General features: G+C 34.4%; 1 protein-coding gene across 2 annotated transcripts in view; it reads left to right on the forward strand.

Moving 5' to 3' along the window:
* The window catches only part of FSTL5 (follistatin like 5), a 326873-nt gene that overhangs the window by 165784 nt on the left and 134776 nt on the right, over positions 1-26313 (forward strand). For both annotated transcript variants that reach the window (XM_087737586.1, XM_087737587.1), the window contains exons 5-6: positions 6047-6243; positions 18724-18844. In XM_087737586.1, the coding sequence (XP_087593712.1) occupies positions 6047-6243; positions 18724-18844 (318 nt within the window). The remainder of the gene's footprint in view (positions 1-6046; positions 6244-18723; positions 18845-26313) is intronic.

Below are 26313 nucleotides of genomic sequence, written 5' to 3' on the forward strand. Positions count from 1 at the left end.
AACCATTTGTGCTATATAGATACAACTCAGCTCAAAATCATAAAATATCTCAGAATCCAATTGTATCTCAGCAGCTGATGACTTTCATGGAGATAGACACCCCATGAATATTAATGATTCATCAGCTCTCTGACACAAGAGGCATTCCTGCTGTGTAGATGGAGATGCTAAGGCAAGGAAAGGTTAAAATACCTGTATTAACTGTGAAAGTGGTGAAAGAACTGAGAACAGAAATCAGATGGTTTGTCTTTATTGCATTTTTTGAATTACATGTTATCTTTCCTTCTCTATGTATACTACTGTTTTTCCAAAAACTATGTAATACCAACACCTGAGATCTGAATTTGTATTTAAGGAGTGACTCCTAAACTATTACCTTAGCTGATTCTTTAATGTTTTTCTACAGGTGTTAAGAATAATGTCTATATTCATTTGCCAAGTTTTCATAAACAACTAGCAAGTTTTGAGGCATATCTTTCTCTTGCAAATTAAGTAAGACTTAAATTGTCAAATACAACTTTTTTCTGTATTAAGGGCTAATATTGTCTCTTCAGTACTGTCTAGGAGGACAATAGCACTGAAAATCTAACTTTCAGCTGTTCCCTAGGTAACAGAGGTACAGCTGCAACACTCGATTTTGCCGCATGGATGGAAACAGTCAAGTGTTTCCACTTTTCTACTATTATTGAGTTTCAATTAAGCAAACCCTAGGACTATCACTATTTCAAAAATTACAAGATACGGGACTGGAGAATAGCACTTTGATTCCAGTGTGTTTGTTTTGTCATTTTTAGGTTTCTGCACACCTTCTAGGATTGCACAGGAGACGTCAGAAAACTTGTAAAATAAATCATAGCAGAGGTTTTTGGTTTTGACAAAATCGGCTGCATGGTAGTGTTAGTCCTTTCCATGAATGAAGCAAACAAAAAAGAACAAGAAAACACAAAATTTGCTGTTACTGTTTTCTATTAGGTTTTCAGGAATTAACTATTTATTTGTGTAGGAAACCCAGTTCACAAATTAAAAAAAAAAAAAAGCTATAAAACTGAATTAAGTTAGTAAATTATCCACAATGTGTAGGTTACTCTTTCATGTATGTAGATAAGTATATAGAATTTAGTAGGTCTTTTTTGGAAGTAATATAATTGTAGTATATTCCCAGCAGTTTGTCTTTCTCAGCTGTTAAGCATAAATTACTTTTCCTCACTATAAAGGTTGTCATACTTAATCCCCATTTACCATTTGTGTGTCATTGAGACAACTATTTCACAAGTTATGCTTACTAAATTGGAACATAAATAAAGCAACTCTGAAGTTTTTGTCTGTGCTGCTACTCCAGGCTGGGGGAGGTCTCCTGTAAACAGAGCCTCCTTCTGGTAATTTAAACATCTGCTTCACATTTCCGTGAATATTACATAAAAGGCAGTCATGGCAATGAGATCAGAGGGTGATTTGTTAATGAAACCGTGCGTTGCGTTGACTAGCAGTGTCTCAGTGTTTCCTTGCGATCCCCTTATCCGTCAGCTGCATCCATCAATCATGTTTGTCCTTATGTTCAAGACTATGGAGTCTTTGGTGTAAAGATTACTTTGAATTATGTATAAAAGGAAAATGTTTAAATGTAGTATAGCTGTGTAAACCTGTTTTGCCACAACTGCAATTAACTTAGATCATAAACTGAAGGTTCGTCTGTCACCAGACTAAAATCTGTTGTTAGAATGCATAGTAAGATTTAAAAGGTGAGTGTTAGATCAAAATATAATAGTTCTATTACAACAGATTACTTTGCCAAACATAATGAAAACTAAAGCAGTAATAGGAAAAAAAATGGATGTAAACTTCGGGGTACAATTGCTATACAGTGTTCAGGCTCTTTTTGAAGAATGTAAGTTGCCTGCACCTATTTAAGTATATATACTATAAGTATCAGACAGTACTTTTCTCTCTTTTCTCTCTTTTTTTATTTGCTGCAATTAAAAAAAAAAAAAAAATCACTTTCTTCTCACCAGTTTCTTAAACACCTCCTGTTGGTAAGTGACAGCTACTTTTACTTACATGCTTACTTTTATTTATAGTAGCTAAGCACATCACCTAGCTTTCATTGCAAAAGTTTGATATTCTCAGTCAGTGCGATAAGGCGGGGGAACAGGAAAAGTAACGAAACGTTCATCATGTGCAGCATGTACGTTGTGTCTACCCCCACCCCTGAATGTCTATGCTCTTCCCAAGATTTATCAAATGGATACATGTTACACTGTGTCTGAAGGAAAAATAATTCAAGTTATTCTTGCATTACTTATTATGATTTGTCATGAACAATCACCAAAAATAATTCTACTTCCATACTACAGAGAACTGTGGCACAGTGTGGTTGCAGGGAGTATGAAGCTACTGTTGATAAAGGTGTCTTTTATATGGGTCAGGCTAACCTATTTAGATAAGTGAGAAACAAAATAGCATCTGTTTTAAAGTATAAATGATGGCCCACAGAGATTATTCCAAAAGATGTTAGCAGTATTTTCATCGTGAGGACTAGCTTTCAAACAAGTGAGTGAAGCACTAAAAGAATCAGTCTGGGCTCTAGCAAACATAAAAAACACACACTAGAAGCCAATGGACTATCGTGGCTGGGACTGTAATTCAGTCAGGTTGATCTGTAGAGTGAGCAGGTACATGCTGAGAGCAAATTGCAGCTATTATCTTACGGATGTGGTACAAACAACCCCATAAAGAGGATAGGCTTTAGCACTATTATTGAGTATGCAATAATCATCTGCTGAAGATGGGTTGTAGAGACATGAAATTGATTTGTGAACTGTATTCACCTTATTTGCAGCTGGTTTTCAACAGACTGCCATTGTGATTAATGTTTCAGTATCTATAAAAAGCTACTTTTTGGATAATTAAATAACATCATCTTTCCTTAATTCTGTTTTCATTAATATTAAAGAGACATTAATATTTTCTGTTGGTAATTAATACAACATATTGATAAGTTTCAGCTACTTTTCAGGTTAAAAATATTTCCAAAGGATATCACAGGAACAGGAAAAAATAAAAATGAAAAGTTATCTTAGGGTAGAACACCCATAACAGATTTTAGTAACATGTTGTAAGCAAATTATGTTATTTTCCTGATGAGGTAATATAAACCATATATACACTAATGCAATGTAATTTAAGATATTTTGTTGACGCTGATGATGTGGTAGCTTTACTAGGTGAAGAGTGTGACTAAAAGTTTAACAGCCTTCTATTCTTGATTTATGAATGAAGTTTTTCTACAAGAAGTAGTCAAATTTGTGGCAATAGCAGTCTCTCAGACAACTTTGTATTAGGCAGCATTTATGTTGTATATTAAAAGGAAAAAAAGTAAAAATAGTTTCTAAACACGTAATATATATAAGTGCTCTTATATGACTATTATACTAGTTTCAGAAATTTGTGCTATGCAATGAGAAGTGTACAAAAAAGAAATGCTGTAGAAAATATGTTGTCTGTATTCTTTCTTCTTTCTCTGAATAGGTATTGTGAGAGAACACATTAGTTCATCATTCCTTCAGCTTTAGATCTAAAGTGCATTAAAATGTCTTTATTGGGCTGGGATTGAACTTCCTTTAAAAGCTTTTTCCATAAACTCTGTTTTGAGTTAAAAGTAGGAAAAGCAACTAATTATTGCAATGCTTTTCATGATCATATGATAAATAAATATTTATTTTTTTCTCTAAATTTACACTACTTTGTATTATGTCTCATGTGGAAATTTTTGTGCAACCCATGCAAAAGTTGTCCATATTTAATAAATAAATCTTTAGTATTCTAGTGAACATTAGCATCATTATTGTCTTTGTAGAGGTGAGAACCTATATTCAATTCTTGACCGATCATTAGAGTGAGAGACATTGTCCTGTGCCTCAAGGAAAAAAAAAAAAAATCAGTGTGACTTTTTTGTTCATTTTCCATTTCTTTTTCTAACTCAGACCTGTAGTGACTCATCTAAGATACTGTGACAAATCCAGGATTTAACAGATATTATTAAGAAATAAACTGCTTTACTTATGTTGCATTTCTCTAAGGTAGAAATATCTCTTTGCAGCTTTAGAATTGCAGAATGAGAACCGTTTGATCAAAAACAATTTACAGGGCATAAAATCTGGACGTGGTAACTAGGTCTGAGCAGTATAGTATCTAAGAAATAGGATTTATCTCCCCCCCCGCCAGGAGTATAGGTACAATGGTGTTAGACTTCAGTGCACCATAGTAAAACCAAACTGTCTCTCTCTGAGGATACTGCAGCCAGAGAAGTTATCTCGGGGAGACAAATATGATACTTGTTTTCCTGGCCCAGTCTTCTGTTGTTCACCCAAATGAATCAGAGTATGTTAAAGTTAAGTGCTCTCTTCCCTCCCCACTACCTGGAGCCTGCATCCATTCAGATGGAAAGGTTTGCTCACTGCAGCTCCAAAACGGCTAAGGAATAAACATGTTTCCCTAATTGAGTATTTCTGCATTAGACCCCTGAAAAGCAGTCGCGTAGAACTCAACTCTCACAAATTGTAAGTCCTCAATCTCCATGCCTCTGGCAGGTAAGGACAAATATGCAAATATGTGTAGCTTAGGCTGTCAGTTAAATTCAGCTTGGTTTTGTTTTTCTGTTACTTCAGTTGGGATTTTTGGATAGCTGCATAACAGGCAATAGCTTTTAGAAGAAAAAAAAAAAAATGCTAGAGAGGCTTTGATTCCTAAAATCCTTTTGTCTACTTCCACGATGTAACTTCTATCATAGGAGTCCTTCTCTTCTAGATCTGAGTCTCCCTAGGCTAGTGAGAAGTATTTAGGAACTTTTTTCTCTCTACCTTATGAAATGGTGATGGAGGTGTACATAGTGGTACGGTCACCACAATAATGCATATACCGTTAAATACACCAAAATAATAAACTCTGGTCTCATACATGTAAATTAGACATTTCTTAAATGGGATCCACTGCCTAAGCAGTTTCTGTGAGGTAAATAATTGTTCCTCTTTAATACTTATATCTTCATCATAGCATCTAAGAAGAAGAATGAAACATAGCTTTCTTTGCTAATCAGTGTATTGCTCTAGCCTTGAATTCACTACTTGAAGTTAACTTAAGTAGTAGCTAACTAAATGTGTGTTTGCAATAAATACATGGTATTTTGCTGGTCCACATTTACATATCTCATCTTATAAAAAAACTTTTGAAGTACTAAGGTTATCTTAATAAAAACAAAAGCTTCTAAACTGTTTCTCTGTTCAATTTAAAATATACAGCAAGTGATATAAGAGAATATCAGACATACACTGTATTGTGCTTCGGTTTAGAATAAGTAGTGGCTGCAGTCACTATATGTAGGACATTTGCTGTAGCAATTTCTGCTTTATAGAAGACTTGATAATGAAAAGAATAAACTAGATCTTGTCAAAGATATCCTTTCTCTTCCTCTGGCAATCCCACCTTCTCTTGTTCAAATAAGTTTGGTATGTTCAGTAAATGAAACGGTAGAGCTATCTAATGAGCACTCAAGTGTAATTTCTACTTTCTGAAGTCAAATATTATTATGAAATATGTTCTTTATAATGTATAGTTTTGTATCGTATTTGTAGGTTTTACTGCATATATTACATTGCAGTATTCACTTTATGAATGTTTATATGAAATGCTGTACCAAAGGTAACATTTAAAAAGATCTGCAGATGCACCCTTCCAGAATGATCTAAATGAAAAAAAGTACAGGCTTGGAAACTGTTAAAACTTTCCTTGGTTTCCATACACAGGAAATTTTGTCTGCAGAAAGTATCTACAAGTGCAATAATTTTTTGACCTTAATCTGAAGAGCAGACAAGGAAATTATATGGATCAAACTACTACAGAACAAATTCCTTACTTCATAAAGCAACCCTTTTGGTGTTGTTATTATTATAAGTTAATACTCTCTGCTTTCCGCATTTTTTTTTATTTACTTTTAAACTCTTAATAAGAAATCAAATTCAAAATAATCTTGTGTTGTGTATTTTCTTTTCAGGGGATAAATGCAAACCTACTGAATACACCAAAGTGAAAAATATGTTGCTGGATCTACAAAATCGAAGATATATTGCACAATCAAAAGATAAAACTGTAGATGAGAAAATGGCTTTAAAAAAACTTCTTGTAGATCAAATGTTTAATTATTTTGATTCGGACAACAACGGACTTGTGGACACTAATGAATTATCTCAGGTAAGATTTAGATTTTGTTTCCATTAGCACAGTAGCTATTCAGTTGTCTTTGTCAGGACTTACACACGAGGAATATTATGTCTTAAGATGCTTTCACTTTAGAAAATTTATGTGAGTCTCTGAGGTGGAAAACTTCATTCAAGAATTTTGGAAAAACTGAATTATTCAGAAATTCTGAAGTGACTATTCAGAAATTTGAATACAATGCTTTGGGATATACCTTAGGGGGTTAGAACACTATAGGTTGCTTTGACCATGAGTTGTTTTATTATCCACAACGTGCTATCATAAAGTCCAACTGTACAGATGTATTTTAGAAGTTGAAAACAATTAAAATTGTATTTTAAATCATTCTGTAATACTAAGCAATATTATCGCTTTATATAAGCTAGGGCTAGAGAAGTACAGAGGTAGTCTTGGAAAGAGAGTTCATGGTAGTCTCTAAACAGCAAGCTTTAACTAATTACAGATCTAAACCAATAATTGTTGCTCTGGTAGGCATGACAGCACTAGCTTCAATCTACCTAGAAGGGTTAACTCTATTAAAGAGCGTTGTTATGGCAAATGTACTTTGATTTACTAGATAATGAAGTCCAGGTTTGAGAAACCTCATCATGGCTGATCTGTATTAATGAGTCTTAATATTAGGCAGATTTGTTAGATGCCGCTGTTGATCGTTATCTTATGTTTTAACTTGCGTGGCAGTGTTAAGAAATATTTACAAGTGAATATATAATACTTAAGGTGTTAGGCTGGCATTATCATTTCCATACAGTTAACTTCTAAAGTTTCAGTGGCAATTTCCAGGACCAGAGTCTGCGTGCAAATATAGGTATCATTTCAAATAATAATAAATTACCCATTAAAAAACCCCAAAAATATTATCTTTCTGTACATTATAAGATTGGGTATTCCTGCTGTTTTTTAGACTCTTTCAGAACTTCAGCTTTCAAGGGAATTTGGTGCCTGTATATATTTTACAAATAATACTTTTTATATGAACATACTATATGAATACATAACATAGATAGGAGTCACAGATATAGATGTGCAAATTATATTTAATGCTTGTAGGTATATATCACTAACACTTGAACCAATGTGCTAGTGATTAGTGTATTGGTTGGCAGTCTAAAGAAACGGAATTTTAAATCCTTCTTTATTTAACCACTTGAAAGTAGCTTGAGTTTGTTGCCGTAGGCCTTACATAACTACTGGAAAATAGTTGAATACTTTCACCACTACAAGTCCATTATTTACTTATCAGTGAATCATGCTTTTTCCATTAGAGGAGCAGGACTAAAGTATTTAGTACTGAAGGTCAGTATCAAAAATACTTTGCAGAATTTCCAGGTTTGAATAAAGAAACAATTCTTGTCTATTCAGTTGCTACACATATACTTTTCCTCTTTCCTTTATTTCTTTGTGTCAAATTCTATACATACTTTTCCCACATACTTTTTTCCTATAAAAATGAATTTATAACTGCAATTGAAAAATAACGCTTTTTCACAAGTATGGAAACAGGTCAAACAGCCATAAAACAAATGTGGTGCTTTGTGTTTTTGCTAAAATCCATTGCAGAAACATCAAATTATTCAATCTAAAGAATAATGTAAAATAAGTTCATTGCTAGTGCTGTGTGGGTTGTTATTGTATGTTTTACAAGAGACACAATGAACTAACCTGTTAGCCTCAGAAATCGTTCTTTAGTCACTTTGAACAGAGAAGAAAAAAAGAGAAGCTATACCTGTTTCTCGTGAAGCCTTCTCAATAGCAGAAGCTCCAGCTGAGAACCTTTGTCTCTCTTTCACATGACGAAAGGAAACACCGAATCGCCTTTGCGAAACACAGGATAGTGTACGGCTTTGCAGTTAAGAACCTAGCTGCTGTATAATCTCAATATTTGTATATCTTTGCCTTCATCTTATGGAGGAAGATTTTAGCCTGCATGTTTACTGAAAACAAACCAAGTCTATGACTCAGTTCTCTCTGAGGACTTAAAACAAGATGACAAATTAAAAGAACTCAGAGCAATATCTTCAAATGAAATATGTTGTTTTTCAGGGCAATACCTTTGTTGAAAATTTGACACTTTTTTGTCCATCCTCTCATGGTTTAGCCCAATGAATGTTTTTTGTTCTTGTTGAACATAAAAGCTTGATAAATCAAGATTGTTTTGCAAGGTGGGATTAGACTCTTGCTCTCTTCTGCCCTTAGTGTGTATGATCGCTATCAGTATTTCTAAATATTGGAATTGCTGTAGTAGGAGAAAAGAAACAAAAAGACCGCGTCTTGAATACAGTATCTAGAAGGTATTGGTTCATAATGTGAGAGAGTTCCCTGCCACTGAGAGAATGCTGGCCCATTAACTTTCCTGAGAATGTGATTATTGAGGGGAAGGGGGGGTGGTGGTAGAAGAATGTTAGAAAGGTCTTTGAACGTCCCCAGGGCTGAATAGGAGACGTTATTGTACTGTTGAAAATGTGTTCAGGATTAGGAGAATTTTCCTCAGTTGTGCTCATAATACAGCCAAAATGTTGAAATCTGCAGACCTGTCATAAATAATAGTGCCTGTCTGCATTTTGAATTTAATCATATTAAAAGAATATGAAAAATAACATATTTCTTGTAGAAAACATCAAGGAGTCCTGAAGTTAATTTATGTTCACATGAATATTCAACTTCAGTTTTTGGTGCATCTTAAGTTTTACATCTCCTCAATCTTGCTGTGCAATGAGTGCAATCAGGCTCTTGGATTGCATTTTATTATCTCATAGGTGTCCGTACAGTCATTCTACCTAATGTAAAATTGAAATGAATCAGTTGGAGATTGGAAATGGTGACAGCAACACTCCAATTTTTATTGATGTGTTTTGGATCAGAAATCATAAGGTTCTTGCATTTGCATCTTGATGCAAGAGAAACAAATATTCCTCCCCAGAAAAAGCAAAAATAGTGATTTTTATTAAAAAATCCATTTCAAATAGTGACAAAGTTTAAAAAAAAATTCAAGTATTATTATAATAAATTTAAAATTGGCAGGCTTCTTTTTTTTTTTTTATTTGAACAATTCTGGCTTCCGGGTATAATCTTTTTCATGGCTTTGTAGTCTAATACAGAATTACAGTTAAAAAGTAGTTATAACTCTGTTACACAAAGTAAATGTCAGACAAGGTAGTCTGCAATGAAGATAGAAAAGCGGTGGGATTATGTAGCTCCATGCAGACTAAGTGAACATTTTTTTTTGCCATATAAATTCTTCTCTGATTTGACTGCTTTCACTGCTGAGCCTAACTCATTTAATGTTCTAGTTTCCAAATCCTGTATTGGCAAGTCAGGTGTGGCTTGATTTTGAAAGGACTTACTGATGAAGTTAAGCTTTTAGACCACTCTGTTTTGAGAGGTAGGTACTAATCAGAAAGACTATCTACGCTTCCAAAAGGGTGAGCTATGAAATGGGCAGAATTTTCATCATCTTCATCACCTCTAGTTTAACATAAATGCAACATATCTGCAAGATTTCTAGTCAAATGGGGTGGTTCCTTGAAGGGTTTGGTTTGGTTTGTTTTTAAAGCACTTTGAAAGAATTTAAATGAATCCAGAATAGAGGAAGATAATTGATTCTTCTGGTTAGCTATGAATATTCAGTTGTTAACAGACTCACTTGTTTATCTATTGTCTTTTATCTTATGCAAAAATAAACTGGAATTTAATACAAAGTTATAAATGGAATGTCAGTGTTTCTATCACTGTAGACTGCTTGATTACTCTATATTGTTGTTGCTGTATACAAAAGAAAAAACATCAGCAGTGTTATGGGGAGACATGGGAATAAAATGTGTTTTTCCAGTGATGAATGCAGTTATTCCTGTATGCTGGAATTGCTATTTTATAAACAGTAAGCCTTTCCTGGTTACCATCAGTGAAAGATACATAAGCTCTAAGAATACTTCATCTTGCTCAACAGTGAAATTCAAGTTCCTTCTGTGTGTGAAAGTGAAATAATCTATACTTGATTAGACTTAGAGCTGCTTTCCTTCTCTTTATTTCTTATACTAGTGAGCTAAGAAAGCAAAATTTCATAGAAAAGGGAAGTGACATAGTCTGAAAGCAAGCTGAATATATAATAGTAATAAATTTGCCTCTCCCTTTCCCACTCTTTAGTGATCTATTTTCTAGAGTCAAAGAAAGAATTTAGCATCCTTATTTATGAACTAATATCTGTAATTTCAAATACCTGTGTATCTTTCTGTTATTTACCAGGTTAACACAGGACAAATGAAAATATGTTGCATTTTTATAAAAACCCATCCTTACTTCTGCATTTAATTTTAATATTTTCTGTGTTGTTTAATTCCAGTTAGTGAGACCAAACAAAAACAATTAAGAAACAGCCAAATGAACCGCTCACTCTCAGGAAACCGTACTAAGTTCATCATTGTTTCAAGGAATGCTAAGTGGAAGCTATGGGAACTACTATAAGATTGAATATGCCATTTTCACATATCAATTTAATATGCTTCAATTACAGGTGACATCAGAAATACAGATTTCTCATAAAGTATAATGAACCTTTGAATAGTGTTACATATCCATGTGTGTTTGTAGGTAAATGCACAAGGTTGGGGTGTGGGTGTGTGTATGTATATATAGCACCTTTACATAAAGCATCAATTCAAAAGTTCTAATGTAAAATGTACTAAAAACGAAACAAATTTTAAGTAGGACATTAAGTACTATTGTCTTTATGGCTATAGGTAGGTATGTGTATATATCTGTAAATCTCAGGAATATGCCATACCTTAGAAGAATACACTCTCTGTAGATGAGTACAGCTGTATCTATAAATGGCTTGGTTACTATATATTATCTTAAAAAAATGTAATCTGAAGGAATTATACATCTAACTGGTTTCTTTAATACAGCATTGATTGCTGCTAAATGTATAGGTAGGATAACATTTTAATTAGTTTCTTCTTGTTTGTTCTTCAAGTTCTTTTTTCTCGGGTTTGTTTCAGTCAGTTATTATATTTGCTGACAAACTTGGTTGTTTGTGAATTGAGAACAGATGTGTGTCCTTTTTTTCTTTCTTTTTTTTTTTTTTTTTTTTTTTTTTTTGCAACAACGTGGCCTGAATTATGGCTCCATCTTTTCCTTCAAAGATTAAGATTCCTAAACTGTATTCCCTATGTTGCGCCACTGAGATCTGAAAGACAAACAAAAAAATTAACTTCTGGTTTTGTTTCTGTATTAATGATAATACTGTTGCACTTTATGCCAGCAGATACTTCGTGGCACTTGTTTACACAGCTACAACTAATGTAAGTTGCATCTTTTCTGTCAGCATTGGTTTCTCAAACTCTGATCAAAATACTTTATGGAGCCTTGGCCTTCAAATTTTTACCTTTATGACTTTTGATTTCGCATGTTATCAGTGGTATTACTATGTGTTATTTGGAGGACTTTGAACTGAGAGCAGGGATAATAAGGCTCTCCCTCTTTTTGAATTTTTAATCAACCTTGATGTTTCCTACACGTGGCATAGGCAGAAGGATATTTTGCCTGTTAAGCTACAGTTCTGTTTATTTTCTGCCTATTGATTCGGGATACCTTATTATTTAGGTTGTAGTATCTATTTTTACTATCACTAATCTAAGAAAAACTGAACATGCACTATATTCAATTCTAGATTCAAAATAAAAATAAGAATCCTATATGAAACTTTAAAATTGGGGGAAAAGAAAATAGAACTTTTTAGCGATTAGTAGTGAGATATAGCTTGCAAACACTGTGATCATAGTACTAAACCCTAACATCTTGATCCGTGTTTGCTGCCTTGGCTTTTATCAAGTAGAAGCACTTCCCATTATTTTCTTGTGTAATGGATAATTCAGTTACTCTGCTGGATTGGAATTTAGTTATTTAGCTACTGGAATGGCATGTAAGGAAAAAAAAAAGGGGTATGAATAGCTTTTAAAATGAGATTTATTCTACCCTATATCTAGATATTGGAGTAATACCCTTGTGTATATATTTACAACATGTGAATATTTCCTATACCTGGGTAGACAGCTTGAAATCTTTTCTGCAGTCCAAATGGAGCATTTAGGATCCCCAGAGGTGTGTAAGAATTGCAAAATCTAACTGCTAGATGATCTTGCAGAATGAATTTTCAGTTTCTGGCTAGGAACAAGGTCCATGCCTAAAGTCTGAGAAGAAATGTTTTTAAACAGAGGACCTTAGACACCGGATTGTGTGGGCACAGTCTAGTGATTGGCTAGTGCAAAATATAGAAGAAACAGTTTCTGAATCTGGGGTTACCTAGGATATCCCTTTCTCTAGCCAATGACCTCGAGGTTAGGCCAAGTAGTTATGCTTCTTCAGTTACTTCTCTCTGGCTCAACTATTCTTAAATTCTGTGCCGTGAAACAGTGTCCTTTGAAACACAGCAACAAGCTGTGAAGGAAGCTGGACGCAGATTCGTTTCCTGGGCGGGTCCAAGGGCTGGTGTTAACTGAAAGTGGACACAAAGTATAATGGTGCAGGATTTTCTTTGCGCTCATGTCAACATTGTTTTCTGTTGGTTAGCTCCAAAGCCACAAGCTCAGGGTGCTGGTAGTTCTGAGTCTAATTCTGAGGTGCAGAATTTTACCCATGCCGTCTGTGTGGTCCTAATACCTATTCTGCTCCTGTACTGTGGGCTAGACATCTACAACTTCAGCATTATACTTGCAGACATCTAAGGACGCGTTTACATCTTCTGAGGCAGACTTGGTCTTCTCCCTGCTAAGTGTGGAAGTGGAAAGGCAGGGAAGCGTGACTCTCATTGGAGCAGTTTGCAGAGAGAAGCCTCATATCTGGGCAGTGTAACTCAGTATGGGACAGCATTGAGATAATACCATTAACTGAAATTGAGTCTATGCCTTTGCATGCCACTCTGTGTGGGTTTCCCAGTTCAGATCTCTGTTTGTTCAGGGATCTCTGTGTCATGACCCGTTCTGTGATTCAGAAGTCCCATATCTTTACTCACTGTACCTCAGATTCCTGAAGGTAACACTCTACTACGGACACCAAACAAACGATGGTGTTGCTGCCCTACAGAACATGCTGGTAAACTGTAAGAAGAATACTGATTTAACTGGGTTAAGGGAAGTTAAAGCAAGGAACAATTTACCAACCTTTATTATTAATTTAACTTCATAAATGATAATTTCTTTTCATTTCCACAAAGTTAAACTGCTGTGGAAGATGGTGAAACAAGGTAATTGAACCCCCTCGTGTAGTCAGAATTAGTTTGGAGCACAGTTTCCACAGTGTTTGGTGTTTGATGTACTGTAGATCAAGCACTGAGTGATACTGCTGTGATGAGATACTTGCTTTTAGGAAAGATGAACACACATTAACTGAACCACGATATTCACTGTAAAGGAAGTTGTTGTTCGTAGTTGTATTTCTGTAGCCTTTTCTTTGGGGAGGTGCATAGAAACCATCAATCACAGGCAAGCAAAAAACCACTGACTGACAAAATTTTTGGTAAGGTGGACTAATAAAGGAAATGTTTTGTTATTTGTGATCTAGTTTCATAATATCTGCAGACTTTTCATTGTGGCTGTCAGAAATTGAAATGAATGAAACAATCTGTTCTGACATGCAGTTTGTCTTTTTTAATCAGATTACCTTTCCTAGTCTCCTAAAATTTGGAATACTACTGACTAAATTCCTAGGAGGTTTTGAACTTAGCTAACAGCATGCTGTTTTATGGGAAATAAATTATTGTGTGCTATAACTTTAAAAAAGACAATATTTTCCAAATAATACAAATCCCTCCTCCATGTTTCAAAGAACATTCAATTTGCAAGGATAAGGTTCATAGTTTTGAAAAGCCATATTTACTTTCAAAATTTAAATAAGTTTCTAAGTTTTCAGTATTTATGAGGTTTCACAATGAACCATAAACAGACCAGCAGTTTTGCTGTATGTCTTACATTTTACCTGTTCATGATATGGAAAGTAAATACATCACTGTCTTTATGGAAATGTAAAATAAAATCTGTGAGCGTAAATATTTGTGAATGTTCTCTGGTGTGAATTTTCAACTCAGAAGTCCGAAATCAAATAATCCCATGTACGACTTTCATGGCACAATCATAAAATTGTGCAGATCATCTTATTCAGGCTTTAACCTTTATAGTAAAAATTTTGTTTCTGGCATTTGACTCACTAAAAATTTTGCCTGTTTCTATCCTGCCTCCCTAACTAAGTACTGTCTGTTTAGTTTAACCAAGGAGTAGACAGGCTGGGTTTAAAGAATTGGCTCAAGAATCAGTTTCCTTGAATTTTACACTACTTTTCTCCTTGGACAGAGATTAATAGAATTTAAAACTTAAGGCACATGGTTAGATCACCTGTAATGGACCATCATCTAATCTAACTGGTGTATGATAGACATGGAATTTTATTGTATTTGTCCTATACTTTTAATTAAAAAAACATAATGTCTTACTTTTGGCTGAAGCAAAAAAAGTCTACAAGGAAGTGTGCAGCCTTGATTTGAAAACATCAAGGACAACTGAAGAGTCTCAGGATTTGAGGTTAATTGTTCCTGTAGCTATTCTTTTTTGGTTTCAGAGCTGTTATTCATTTTTCCTGTCCTGTTGACTTTTGTTTGCCAAATTGAAGCATCCATACTTATTTTTTTCCTCTGTGAAAGTACCTGTGGAATGTGATATGATCAATTCTCAGTCTCCCTTTAAAAAAAAAAAAAACAAAACCAAAACCCCCCAAACCTGTAAAGATTGATTTTTTTTTCTCAGCTCTCTTAATGTAAAATGTCTTCAGCAGGCTTCCGATTACTGTTATGGATCCTTTTCTAACTTGAAAAGTTCCCTTTGAGTTTCTCAACATTAAATTTTAATATATTGAAGTCAAACCTGAATGTTGTGTTTCAGTATCAGTCCCACCGTTGTCTTTCTATCCCCAGTTACCCTGTTACACTTCAAAAAAACGTGCTGCTTGGTTAGGCTACAGAGTGATCCAGGAATTTGAGACTTCCTTATCCACAGCAAATCCTGCCTCTTTTTCAGATAAAATGCTTTTCCAGGGCCCATTTATTCTCATTAAGGTATAGTCTAGGTTCTTATTTTTAGATGAATGACCTTACATTTGTCTCTATGAAAACACAGATCCTTTTCCTGAAAACATCCATGTGATCCATTTCATTCCATATGCTGCCCTCTCCTTCTCCTCATTATTATTCACCTCAACAGTATATATCATCTGCTAATTTTCTTTTTATATTTAACTTTAAATTATCAAAAAGGATTGGGATAAAAAGCCAGACTTTCAAAATCCCATTGGCTTGTTTCAGCCATTGATGATTCCTGACAGACATCTATTTTTTCAGGTTTTGCATTTACTGACATTATTATTCATGCAATGAATATGCCTTATCGATACTGCATAGTATTATTTTTCTCTTGTAATGATGTAGGGTGTGAAATTAAAAATACCCACAAGAAGCTATTACGTTTAGCAAGCTGCCTTTGTAAATTAAATCCCTTACATAAGTAAAAGAAAATGAAAAATTGCGTTGTCTGACAGGCTGTGTTTCCTGTATTATTTATATATTTAAAATATCGTGTCATGACAGCATTTAAAAACACAAAAAATATTCACATTCTTCACCTGTGAATTCCACTGTTTATTTCTTGAACCAATACTGACAATTTTTCTTGCCGTCTTTGAATATTTGTGCTGTGTTGTTATATGTCCCGCTTTATGGAATATCACGGATACGTGAGGAACTGTTAGTAGGTAATGTCAACAAGAAAAAGGTCTCATCAGCTGGTGAGTTAGGGACTCTTGTGAACAGGCAGTTTGATCCTGATAATTTTAAAACACTTGATGCTAACATAAGTTGCTAAACTTCTCTGTTGGCTAATGGTAAATAGTCAGCTTTGCTTTGCTAGAGCCTCATATAGGTTGTAATTTGATATCACAGTTGATCTGATCTAACTGCAGGCTGCTACAAAACCAGGTAAATTTTCAAAATCTAAATCCCTATACCCTAATACCTGTTCTGAGTTGTACCTCTTGTAATAGAATATTAATCCCTCACCCCTTCAAGAGAAAAAAAAAAAAAACAACAAACAAAAACAAACCAACAACCAAAATCTCCACAAAGATTAATTTTGCTTTCAATCAGAGAGTTTATCTGATCCACAGGTCACATTGCAGAGTCAGGAGATGGCTAGATCCAGCACAAGAGAATTTGTATTGGGTAAAAATTGAAACAGCTCTTTTAGCAGCAAATCACAGATAATTAAGATTAATCATGATATGAAATCACTTCTGTACCTTCTAAAATCTGTCCTCACAGATGTTTTTGGACAGTTTTATCAAAACTTAAGTGAATTTTCCAAAGAACCCCAAAGTATATCACCAGCATAAATATGTCTATATATAAACAAACATTGAATCTTATATCTGTAATCAAAATTATGGGTTTACTGAAGCTGAAAATTAAATAAGTGCCAGGAAAATAAATCATACCTGTCCATAGCATTATTCTTGGAAATATCTCAATCATTCTGGCTAGTCTTTTTTTTAGTTATTATTATTTTTATTTTAAATAAAATTGACCAATTATAAATGAAAAGCATCATAAGACAGATTTCAACTCAAAGGAGTGAAGTTGAGAACACTAATATGCAATTAAAAATGTGGTACTGTAGTGGCAGGTGTTGGTGGTCTTTAACAAAGGTTTTCATGTACCACTTTAGGTGTAAAGTTTAATCTTGTTTGTAGAATTTAAGCTAGTGGGAACAAGTGTTTTAAACTATTTCAGACCACCTTTTATGAAAAAACAAGCAAAGAAACAATGCTTCTCACCCTAAATGTTCCTTTTTCACGAACTAGCTGTAATTTTAAGCACATTTCATGGCCTTGAAATCTCAGAGATTTCTTCTAGAGTGAAGTTTTCAATACACACCATCATAACTTTAGTACTACTTGTATAACTACAATGGGCTTAGAGTTATTAATTTTTCCCAGGCTACATTTTTGTCCTTTATGTATCAGCTGTAAGATCTATGCAATTTCATTTTTTTTTAATTCAGTTTAATGTGAACTTAATAAACAGGCTTTTAAAGTATGAGAAGTAGCTAGCAGTAATATTCAGGTAGCTTAGTATGTATTTTTAATAATAGCTAAAGCTGTTTTTGTGGTGATTTTTCTTTGTGGATGGTTTTCATACTTTCTAATGTACTAACAAGGTTATTATCTTTTATAATGCTTTTATATTAGTATATAGATTACTTCTGGTAGGATAAAATGTTTGTGTCCTTTCTCTTTGCTCTAATGCTTCTTTTATTCTCTATTATTTGTTTAGAAAATTTCTGTTTACATGAATAATAACTGAATGCATTCCTTTCTATTGCTGCTGATTCCTTTGCAGAGCAACTGAAACACAAAAGCCTCTGTAATCCCCTGTTTTTCAGAAGCTATCATGTGATAATACAAACGTAATGGTTTTGCAGTCATTTTGGGAGGCAGGTAGAGGGTAGGAAGACTAGTTATTTTACAACTATAGTTATATTCATTTTTTCTGTGCCTGGTACAAAACTTTTAACTGTGCAACATTACAACAAGGAGTTGCATTAGGCTTGGTTCTTTCAGTTATGTGATAGTGTTTTTAGTACGTGCACCATGTAAAATGAGAATTCTGAATATTTGTGGTTATCAATATCTTAAAAATTCCTTGGATGGAATCGAGGTAGATGTCTGCAACGTATATGTACTTTAAACCAAAATGGTGCACAAATTAAAGAACATTTCTCTGGGAGAAGTTCATTGGAGTTAAAATCTAATAGCTATTAATTATGATCTATTTACAAAGCGTATGTGCTTCCATTGAGAAACAGGAGCCTTTTCAGGTCAGCTACTTTTATAACAGGTCTTTGGGAAGATAATAGGCTTGTCAAAAGCCTGTAAGAAGTTGATACAATTAGTAGGGTAATAGGAGTTTATTTTAGTTATTTTTGAAAATGTCTGAATTTGGTTTTTGTGATTAGGAATTGGACTGAGAGGAAAAAGACTTTACGTCGTGTGTACTTGGGAAATTATTATCTCAAGTATATTTGAATGTTTCTTAATTGCCATTCCAATACATGTAAAGTAAAATCGGCTTTAACATTCACAGTGTCTTTATAGTGCTTCTGTCTATCCCCATTATATGTATTCTCTATATATTTTAAAAACTTTTGTGTAATCTCAGTGAGTCTGTCCTAAAGGTATTAACTTTTAAAACTGCAATAAATAATTACAAAGTAACTGGAAATCCCTGACTTTACACAGTTGCAGTTCATTGCCCCACAGCAACCTTAAAATGATCTATTAAATGATTATTAGAAACAATTAATTATACCAGAGAACTCTAAGAGCTCAAATGTAATTTCATGGTTATAATTTTCTTGTCAGGTAATAAAACGGGATGAGCTTGGCAAGGATCTGTCTGACTGCTCTCTGTTCGATTTGCTGAAATATGATGATTATAATAGTGACAAGCACCTAGCTCTGGAAGAATTCTATAGAGCTTTTCGTAAGTACAAAGATTAGCCTATTCTTCTTTCAGTTTTCTTTTCTCTCTCTTGCTTTGTTTTTCTAAAATGGTATCTTTTTATTTTTAAATCTTGATACATCCTGATGCTGTACTTAAACAATGAGTACAATTTAACAATCATGATATACTAGAGAACTTCGTAGCAGAAATCAATGAGATCCATTAGTGTCCAGATTTCTGAGGGATTTTGGTAATGGAGAATTCGTAGATAATCTTTCTTAATGCCAACATGCATTGATAAGTCTGTGTTGTGCACAAGTGGGAAGTAGTGTGGTCAAGACACAATTAATTAAACCGAAAAAGCTAGAACACTTCCCCACACCCTGTATTTATGAGTGCTGATAAGACCATTTCTGACAAGCCCCACAACAAATGTACCACTTCTATTAGGAGCTTTTTGTCTTCACAGGACTCAGAGGGAGAGATAGATTTGTGGTGTAGTTTTGCCAGGTATTTGTTCTCTGAATGCCAAAGGTGACTGGGGACAAATGGGTACAGTACATACAAACATCTTTACCAAACCACCGGGGTATGGGTCAACATTGTAGTGAGTAGCAGAAAGAAGAAAGATGTCAAGAGCTTTTATATGGTATGTTACATGCAATGTAAGATACATCCATATATGTTGTTATATCCAGATCAGAACTGATGATTTTCACACTTCTGTACCTCATATCTAAGACTGAATCTTGAAGTCTGACTTTGGTTTCAATGGCTGTTGCTCCACATTCAGCAACCTGGTGGCATAGCAGATCAAGTTTGTGCTCAGCTCTTCCTATAATTATAGTTTGATTATGCATTGACTAGTCCATTAACGTATCTTCATTTTGAGTCATTACAGTCTGTTGCTTTAGTCTTCCTGTACTTTATCTTTGGACAAATGACAACTCTCAGCCACTTTAGATGACGTCAAATGAAAAAAGATCCAAAACTACTTACAGAGTTTAAAACTAAAAAGTAATGAATGGATATTAGGGAAAAAAATGACTGCATGGAAAGCAATAAGAATGAACATGAAATTAATCATCAAGAAAGACTGCCTGAATGTTTCCTGGTTTTGGCCATTGAATTCTATTTTTAGCTCCCTGAAAGTCTTTCAGAAAGTGTGATTTTGTGATACTGCTTAGCTGAACAAATGGCTTACTGCTCCTAAAGAAAACTTGATCCTGCTTCCTGACATTATCTGACTGCCTTTCTTGCAGTTTCCTGACACGGTCTCTCCTCTGAGTCACTTTCTAAATCAGCAGAAAAATATTCACCCTCCACATCCCACCCCCAGTCCTGCTTATTTTCTCCCAGTTGGGTGACCTGAATTGAATAAGTGAAGGGTCAGACCATAACTCATGCAAAACAAGTGAAAAGAGAGTACAGCTGAAAAATAAGGGGGGAGAGAGAGAGAATGGGAGATGTTAGGACTTGTGGCAGTGAGACAAATGAATTAATCTGTACCAGCAAAACACTAGGAAATAGCTTAATTTCTTTATTAAAAGTTGTGGTACAACCCTGACTTACCACAACATACAGAATTATATAGCATCTATAGAAACATACCCATGCACAGCTACGATTATATGGATAGACGTTGTATGGGTAGATCTTGATTATGTGCATAGATGTGGAAATATATATGGAAGCATGTAGGATATGTAGCAATCCAAGAAGATTAAAGACGTGTAAAGCGTTAACATGCTGGTTGCAAACACTGAAACCGTGTATTAATGGAGACATAACGTTGTTCTTCCAAATAAGACTTTGATGTGCCTCTGAGGGACTGTTTTGCATAGTTGTAAAACTCCAGACATAAGGATAGATTTTTGTTGTATATTTTTAATGGACTTTTAAATAATGAAGATCATTTCCATACGGTATGTTAAACGTTGCCTTAATATGAATGATAATGGAAACATTGGATTACATAAAGTTAGGAATTATTTAGGTTTCTTTGTTGCAAAACAATAGTGGAAAAGACCCTATTTAAAACTATAAGGGTGTCTTGGAAGGTGATTTCTAGAGCAAGATTCATTCTTCTATGTGATGTTTTTTTAACAAACTGTCTACATATTCATTACATTGTTTAAAAATGAAACCTAAAAAAAAAAAAGGTACTAGTTCATTGTACATTGTGTGCCCAACAGGCCAAAGGAATGTGATACACCAGTAGTCTCTGTAATTAAGGCAAAACAAATACTCTTGAAATAAATTTGAGGATTAACTCTAGTTCCATTGCATTTGATCTCGAGAGAGTTTGAATTGTCGTTCTGACCTACGTCAATAGCATTAACAAAAATTACATAATGCTATAAAATTATACTAAGCTAAGCAAAACCAAAACAAATTAAATGCTAGCCACCTGGTCATTCGGCTGCTGCTCCTATGGCTTAAACAAGCTGATCCCACGCTGAAACCAAGCTCTCCACACAAGCCAAGTCAACGCCAGGCAACATGAATGTGACAGCCCCAGTCCGGAGGCCTCTGTTGTTTGCTTAAAGCAAAGCCTGTGGCCTGTTACTAGTAATGGCAAGTCAGGTTTTACCAAGATACAGGGAATTAATATAGACAGATCCATGTAAGGAAATAGACGCAAGAAACACTCATCTCACATCTTCCATACACTGTTCCACAAAAAAGTATCTCCTCGTTTAAGCATCAACCTACGATAGAATTAAATATTTTAATTTTCTTAGGTAAAGTAAAATAGGAATGTTGAAAATATTTATTCCAAACAGAAATAAAACTGATCTTTTTTGCAGAATTTTCTTCCTGTATTTAATAATTTCAGTTTTGCATTCCAAAATTATAATTATGTTATATTGTAATTATATATTACAATTTTGAAATTATCATTTTGTACAGAATGGAAAAGATTATTTTTCATCAGCTTGGACACTTTCAAATGTGTAGAACAAATCGAAACCAAAATAGGAAGGATTTTTTAAAAAATACTTTTCATAAGTATGTAAGTGAAAGATTATAACCAAGTAACAGTATTTGCAGGGGATCATCTTCTAAAATATTATGGTCTTACTTGTTATTTAAAGACGTTTAAAAGACATAACTGTTAAATAAAAGATGCTTGTAGAATTTTTGCCCCCTCAGAGTTCTCTGTCCATTGAGCTTCACAGTGTGTTTGTCAATGGTTTTTCATTCTTTTGTCTCCACCTTTTTCATCTACTTTTAGAACCTAATGTCAATTTAATACCTGCTACTTGCAGTGAATTTGCCTCTATCCTTAATAGGGGTGGAGTGGTGGATATGAGAACTGTTGAACTCTCCTCATTAAAGTTTGTCTGCCCAACTGCTGGAACAAAAGTTACTGACATTTAGTCACTCAGAATGGCAGTGGAGAAAATTTGGCTTTGCAATGCTGGAGAAATTGATCCTATTCAAAACTGCTGCACAGAATTCAAAGTTTGGGGTTTTTCTTCTTCTTTAGTTCTGTCATTCTAATGAGTTGGTTTTTTAAGCATGGAGAGGGAGTGGAAGGAAGGGCATAGAAGGGATGCAGTTCTAATGCCTTGTTTGTTAAGACAGTCATATGAGCACAGAAATGCTAGGACTAGGTGGTGGAGGTAGGGGAGGGGCGATAGGGGTCACAGCACCACAGTTTTTATATGTGGCAATTCCCCAAGGGTACTTTTGAAGCCAGTTTGTACCTAAAGCTGCTAAAATATAAAATGTACTATAGATAACTAAATATACTTTTAAGACATATTTGAATTTGGTGAAGATTAAACAGCTCTCATTTTCTAAATGTAATTGATCAACATCCTTTACTCAGCACAGGATCATTAGGGCAGAAGGCATTAGGGACATTTGTGTCATCAGCCTGAGCCTAAAAAGAGGATAATAATAATCGAGCATACAACTAGCATGCACATTTCTAGCTGTGATTTCAAATGGTATTTAAAAACACTTGGACAAGATTTTGAACACAGTTGGATAGGATTAAAAGCCATTTTCACTATACTGTTGAACAACCTACTCCCTTGAAGTGGTTTCTTTTTAAAGGATTAAGCAACTACATTTTATTTAAATACGAATGCAGTTCTGTGGGATTAATTATCAGTACTGTTTCATTAGCATTTGCAGGTAGGAATTTTTTTCATTGGCATGCTTAATTAGAAATTTGACTGTCATCTAAAGATTGTAAATTCAGAATCAAACATGAGTGTAGATTGTACCGCTTTATGAATAGTTGCCCACAGATAACAGCAATTCCATTTTTTCCTCTAGTGGTAGAAAATTAACTGCCTTAAGGGCAAAGATTAATCACTGCCTGTTTTAAAGGTAATAACATGCACATAAATATATATCTATACATATACACATATACATGCTTGCTTGTATTCTGTGAGTTACTTTTGACAGTCTCATTTTATCTGACAAAATGAGTTCAAAATAAACAGAACAACCAAATATGAATAACTGGACGCAGTGGAAGAAAAATCCCTTTCCTTCTTCCAAAGGTCAGGTGCTGAGGCAGTAACAAAGAAACAAACTGCTTGAGAGGGTGCTCTCTGCCTTGGAGGTTTGTGCCAAGTCCAGGTTCACAAAACGTTACAAGCAGATGAAGATGCTTACTGGCTTCTGTAGGGTTTTACAGACTGGCAAGCCTGATGTGGTTTTCTGGGTATTGGCTGTTTTCACTCATACTGTGAGGAGGTTTTTTTTTGGTGCTGTAGCATCTATCAACTAGGTATCTGTCTAATAGATGCCGTAACAGTTTAACTAGATCAATAATGTATGCAGAGAGTAGCCTGAAAAATTATTTCCATTAATATAATAAGATAAAATAGAAAGTTTAGATCTAGCTAGGTTTTGGGAGCTTGGGACTGATGGAATCAGCTGGTTCGGTCCTCTACTGCTTTGGCCACATCATGTAAAATTCGATCTCAAAAGTGATCCAGCTCCATCTTAGCATTTTGTTTTGCTGTTTTGTTTTCCTTCCCCAGCCAGCCCCAAGCTAAGGGATTTTCTATCAGCAAATGTTTTTCTTAAGGCAGGGAAAAATATATTTAACTTTTTCTGAAAGGGTGGCTGAAAGCCTAAGATGATGGAGCCAAACAAAAGCTAGAAGGGAGGCATACAGATTCTTGAAAGCTTTATCTTCTTTAAACTAAAACTCAACCAGTGGGCCTCCTTTATTTTTCAAGGATTTCCTTTCTTTGCATAATGCCTCCTATGGTATCAAGATAATTCTGTGTTTGATGTAAATGCTGTCTCTGTTTGTCTTCTAGTGCTGTTTTCTAAAATAAATAATCTTATGTGTTTTCTTCCTTTAAAGTACCATCTAAATTGAAATTTCAAAGCAGGTACTTCAGGTGACCTTCACAGCGGGTTGCAAAACCTCAAGGCATACCACAAGCAAGTAAATAGTAATAAATTATTCTGTTTGATCACTCAGCATTTGCAGATGTATATGTAGGCCCTTCCCTTTGTGATTGCAGTAGGAAGAATGACACTAATCTAGACATTTATGAATAGAACTGATTGAATACAATGAATACAAATAGCAAGTTTACTGTAAATAATAGAACTAAATGCTCTATGTAATAATTGACATCCTGCTTAAAATGAAGAAAAAAATAGCAATATCTTTCAGACTTGTTTTCTGTTGTTAGAGTAGAACTATTTTTGATGTTATTGTATGCTCAAAAAAGGGGCCATGGAAGGCCCTCACACTGAGGACTTGAGTGTAAAAATTACCACTAGATGTACAAGAAATTATCTGAAAGAATTAGCTAGCCAAACCAAATATGACCTAATTTTATAGTCCCTTCTTCTATTAGTGATGCTTTATAGTTTCACTGGAACTACTTGTGCTTTCAGGTACCATTCAAGACTGTTACGATATCTAATCCGTCGTGCAGCCGTTATTCAGGATCGTGTATGTTGTTACCATACATGCTATTGCTTTATGTATTTAAAAGTACCTTCAGTTTTGAAATGCCGTTCAGGTCACAGATATCAGATTAAGCTTTCAAGCACTCCTTATTGCTGAAGTATTTGTATGAAGTGATATATAAACATACAGTAACAACAGCTATGACAGGTCTGGACTGAAATTACAGAACTTGTCTTCGGGCCTAGCTTTTAAGAGGAAGTGTGAAGCCAGTGCCTAATATGATTGTCAGACTCGGTGCTTTGTTGTGTCTTGAATCATGCAAAGACAAGCAGCAAGAAGTCACCATAAAAACAGGGCTCATTATGATCGCATGTGCTTAGTTATTAGATTCTCTCAGTCCTCAAAAATGATTCTAAAGCATCACTGCTTTCATTATGGTAGCTTTACTTCTATTTTAATTTGTCAAATACAATTATTACAGGCGCGTATTCAGAAATTGTTTTTTGAAATGCGTATCTTTATTTCCAAAGCAAAATAGACCAGAATTTAACAACAACAAAAAAATCTAAGTATAAAATCTGTACAGAGTTATTCATTGAAATAAATGAGACTTCCCATTGGCTTCTATAAGTTATCCTGAAAGCCACAAAGCCTAACTCAAAAAATACTTATTGAATTTATATTTCCAATTACTTCAGTATGAGGTCCCAAATATTGTATTTAATGTGGAATCTGAGTCAGAGCTTTATAACTATGATGAGTCTTCAATAGTAAAACAGGTTAACAAATAGTAGAGGAAAGATTTTCTGAGGGAGGAAGAGGTATTATTCTATCTCCTGCTACCATTAATTCCTTTTCAGCAACAACTAGTGTGTATTAGATTGTTCCAGAGGGTATTATATTTCAGCACTAACCTCTGAAAATAGCAGTTAACATCATACTGAGTAGGAGCTATTGGACTTAGTGGTAATATTTTTCTGCTCAACCTAATCTGTCTTTCAAATTCCTACCGGCGCTACATGTATTTTCAATCTAGAGATTCTCAGCTGGAAAAGAATACAACCTCTTCTGTTGAGTGGGCAGAATTTTAAACTGATAATTTCAAACAAGTAAATATTTAAGGTATTAAATATTGTTTCATGGACTGAAGTAGTATGCCTGAAACTTGTCACATGCCACTAAGTTAATTCATTTTGATGCCAAGTGATTTCCAAATGATGTTAAATGTGTTTATTTGGTACTTCCCTAGTAAGACTGTGTGTGGGGTTTTTGTGGGGTTTGGGGTTTTTTGTTGTTGTTGGTTTTGGGTTTGTTTTTTTTTTAGAAACATTTAAATTTTTTTTAATTTAAAAAAGGTCTCTGAGTAAAAAGGTCCCTTTTTAAAAAAAAAAAATATTAAGCGTTGCTGTTTGACAATGTGGAAGTCCTCTGAGAAATGCTAAGCTGTTGGTGTATTTTGCCTGTTCAGATCTGGATCAGTGTAGGAGATAACTGATTTTAACGTACGTTCTTTATAGCATACATTCAAAACATTTGATAATACTTAAATCATATCATGCAGCTGAAGTTTTTTATTCTTTTAAAATTTTGCCTGATCTTTGCC

Source organism: Nipponia nippon, unplaced genomic scaffold (genome assembly GCF_047370975.1).
Source record: "Nipponia nippon isolate SJK-2023a ecotype South Korea unplaced genomic scaffold, ASM4737097v1 scaffold_6, whole genome shotgun sequence".
Classification (NCBI taxonomy): Eukaryota; Metazoa; Chordata; class Aves; order Pelecaniformes; family Threskiornithidae; genus Nipponia; species Nipponia nippon.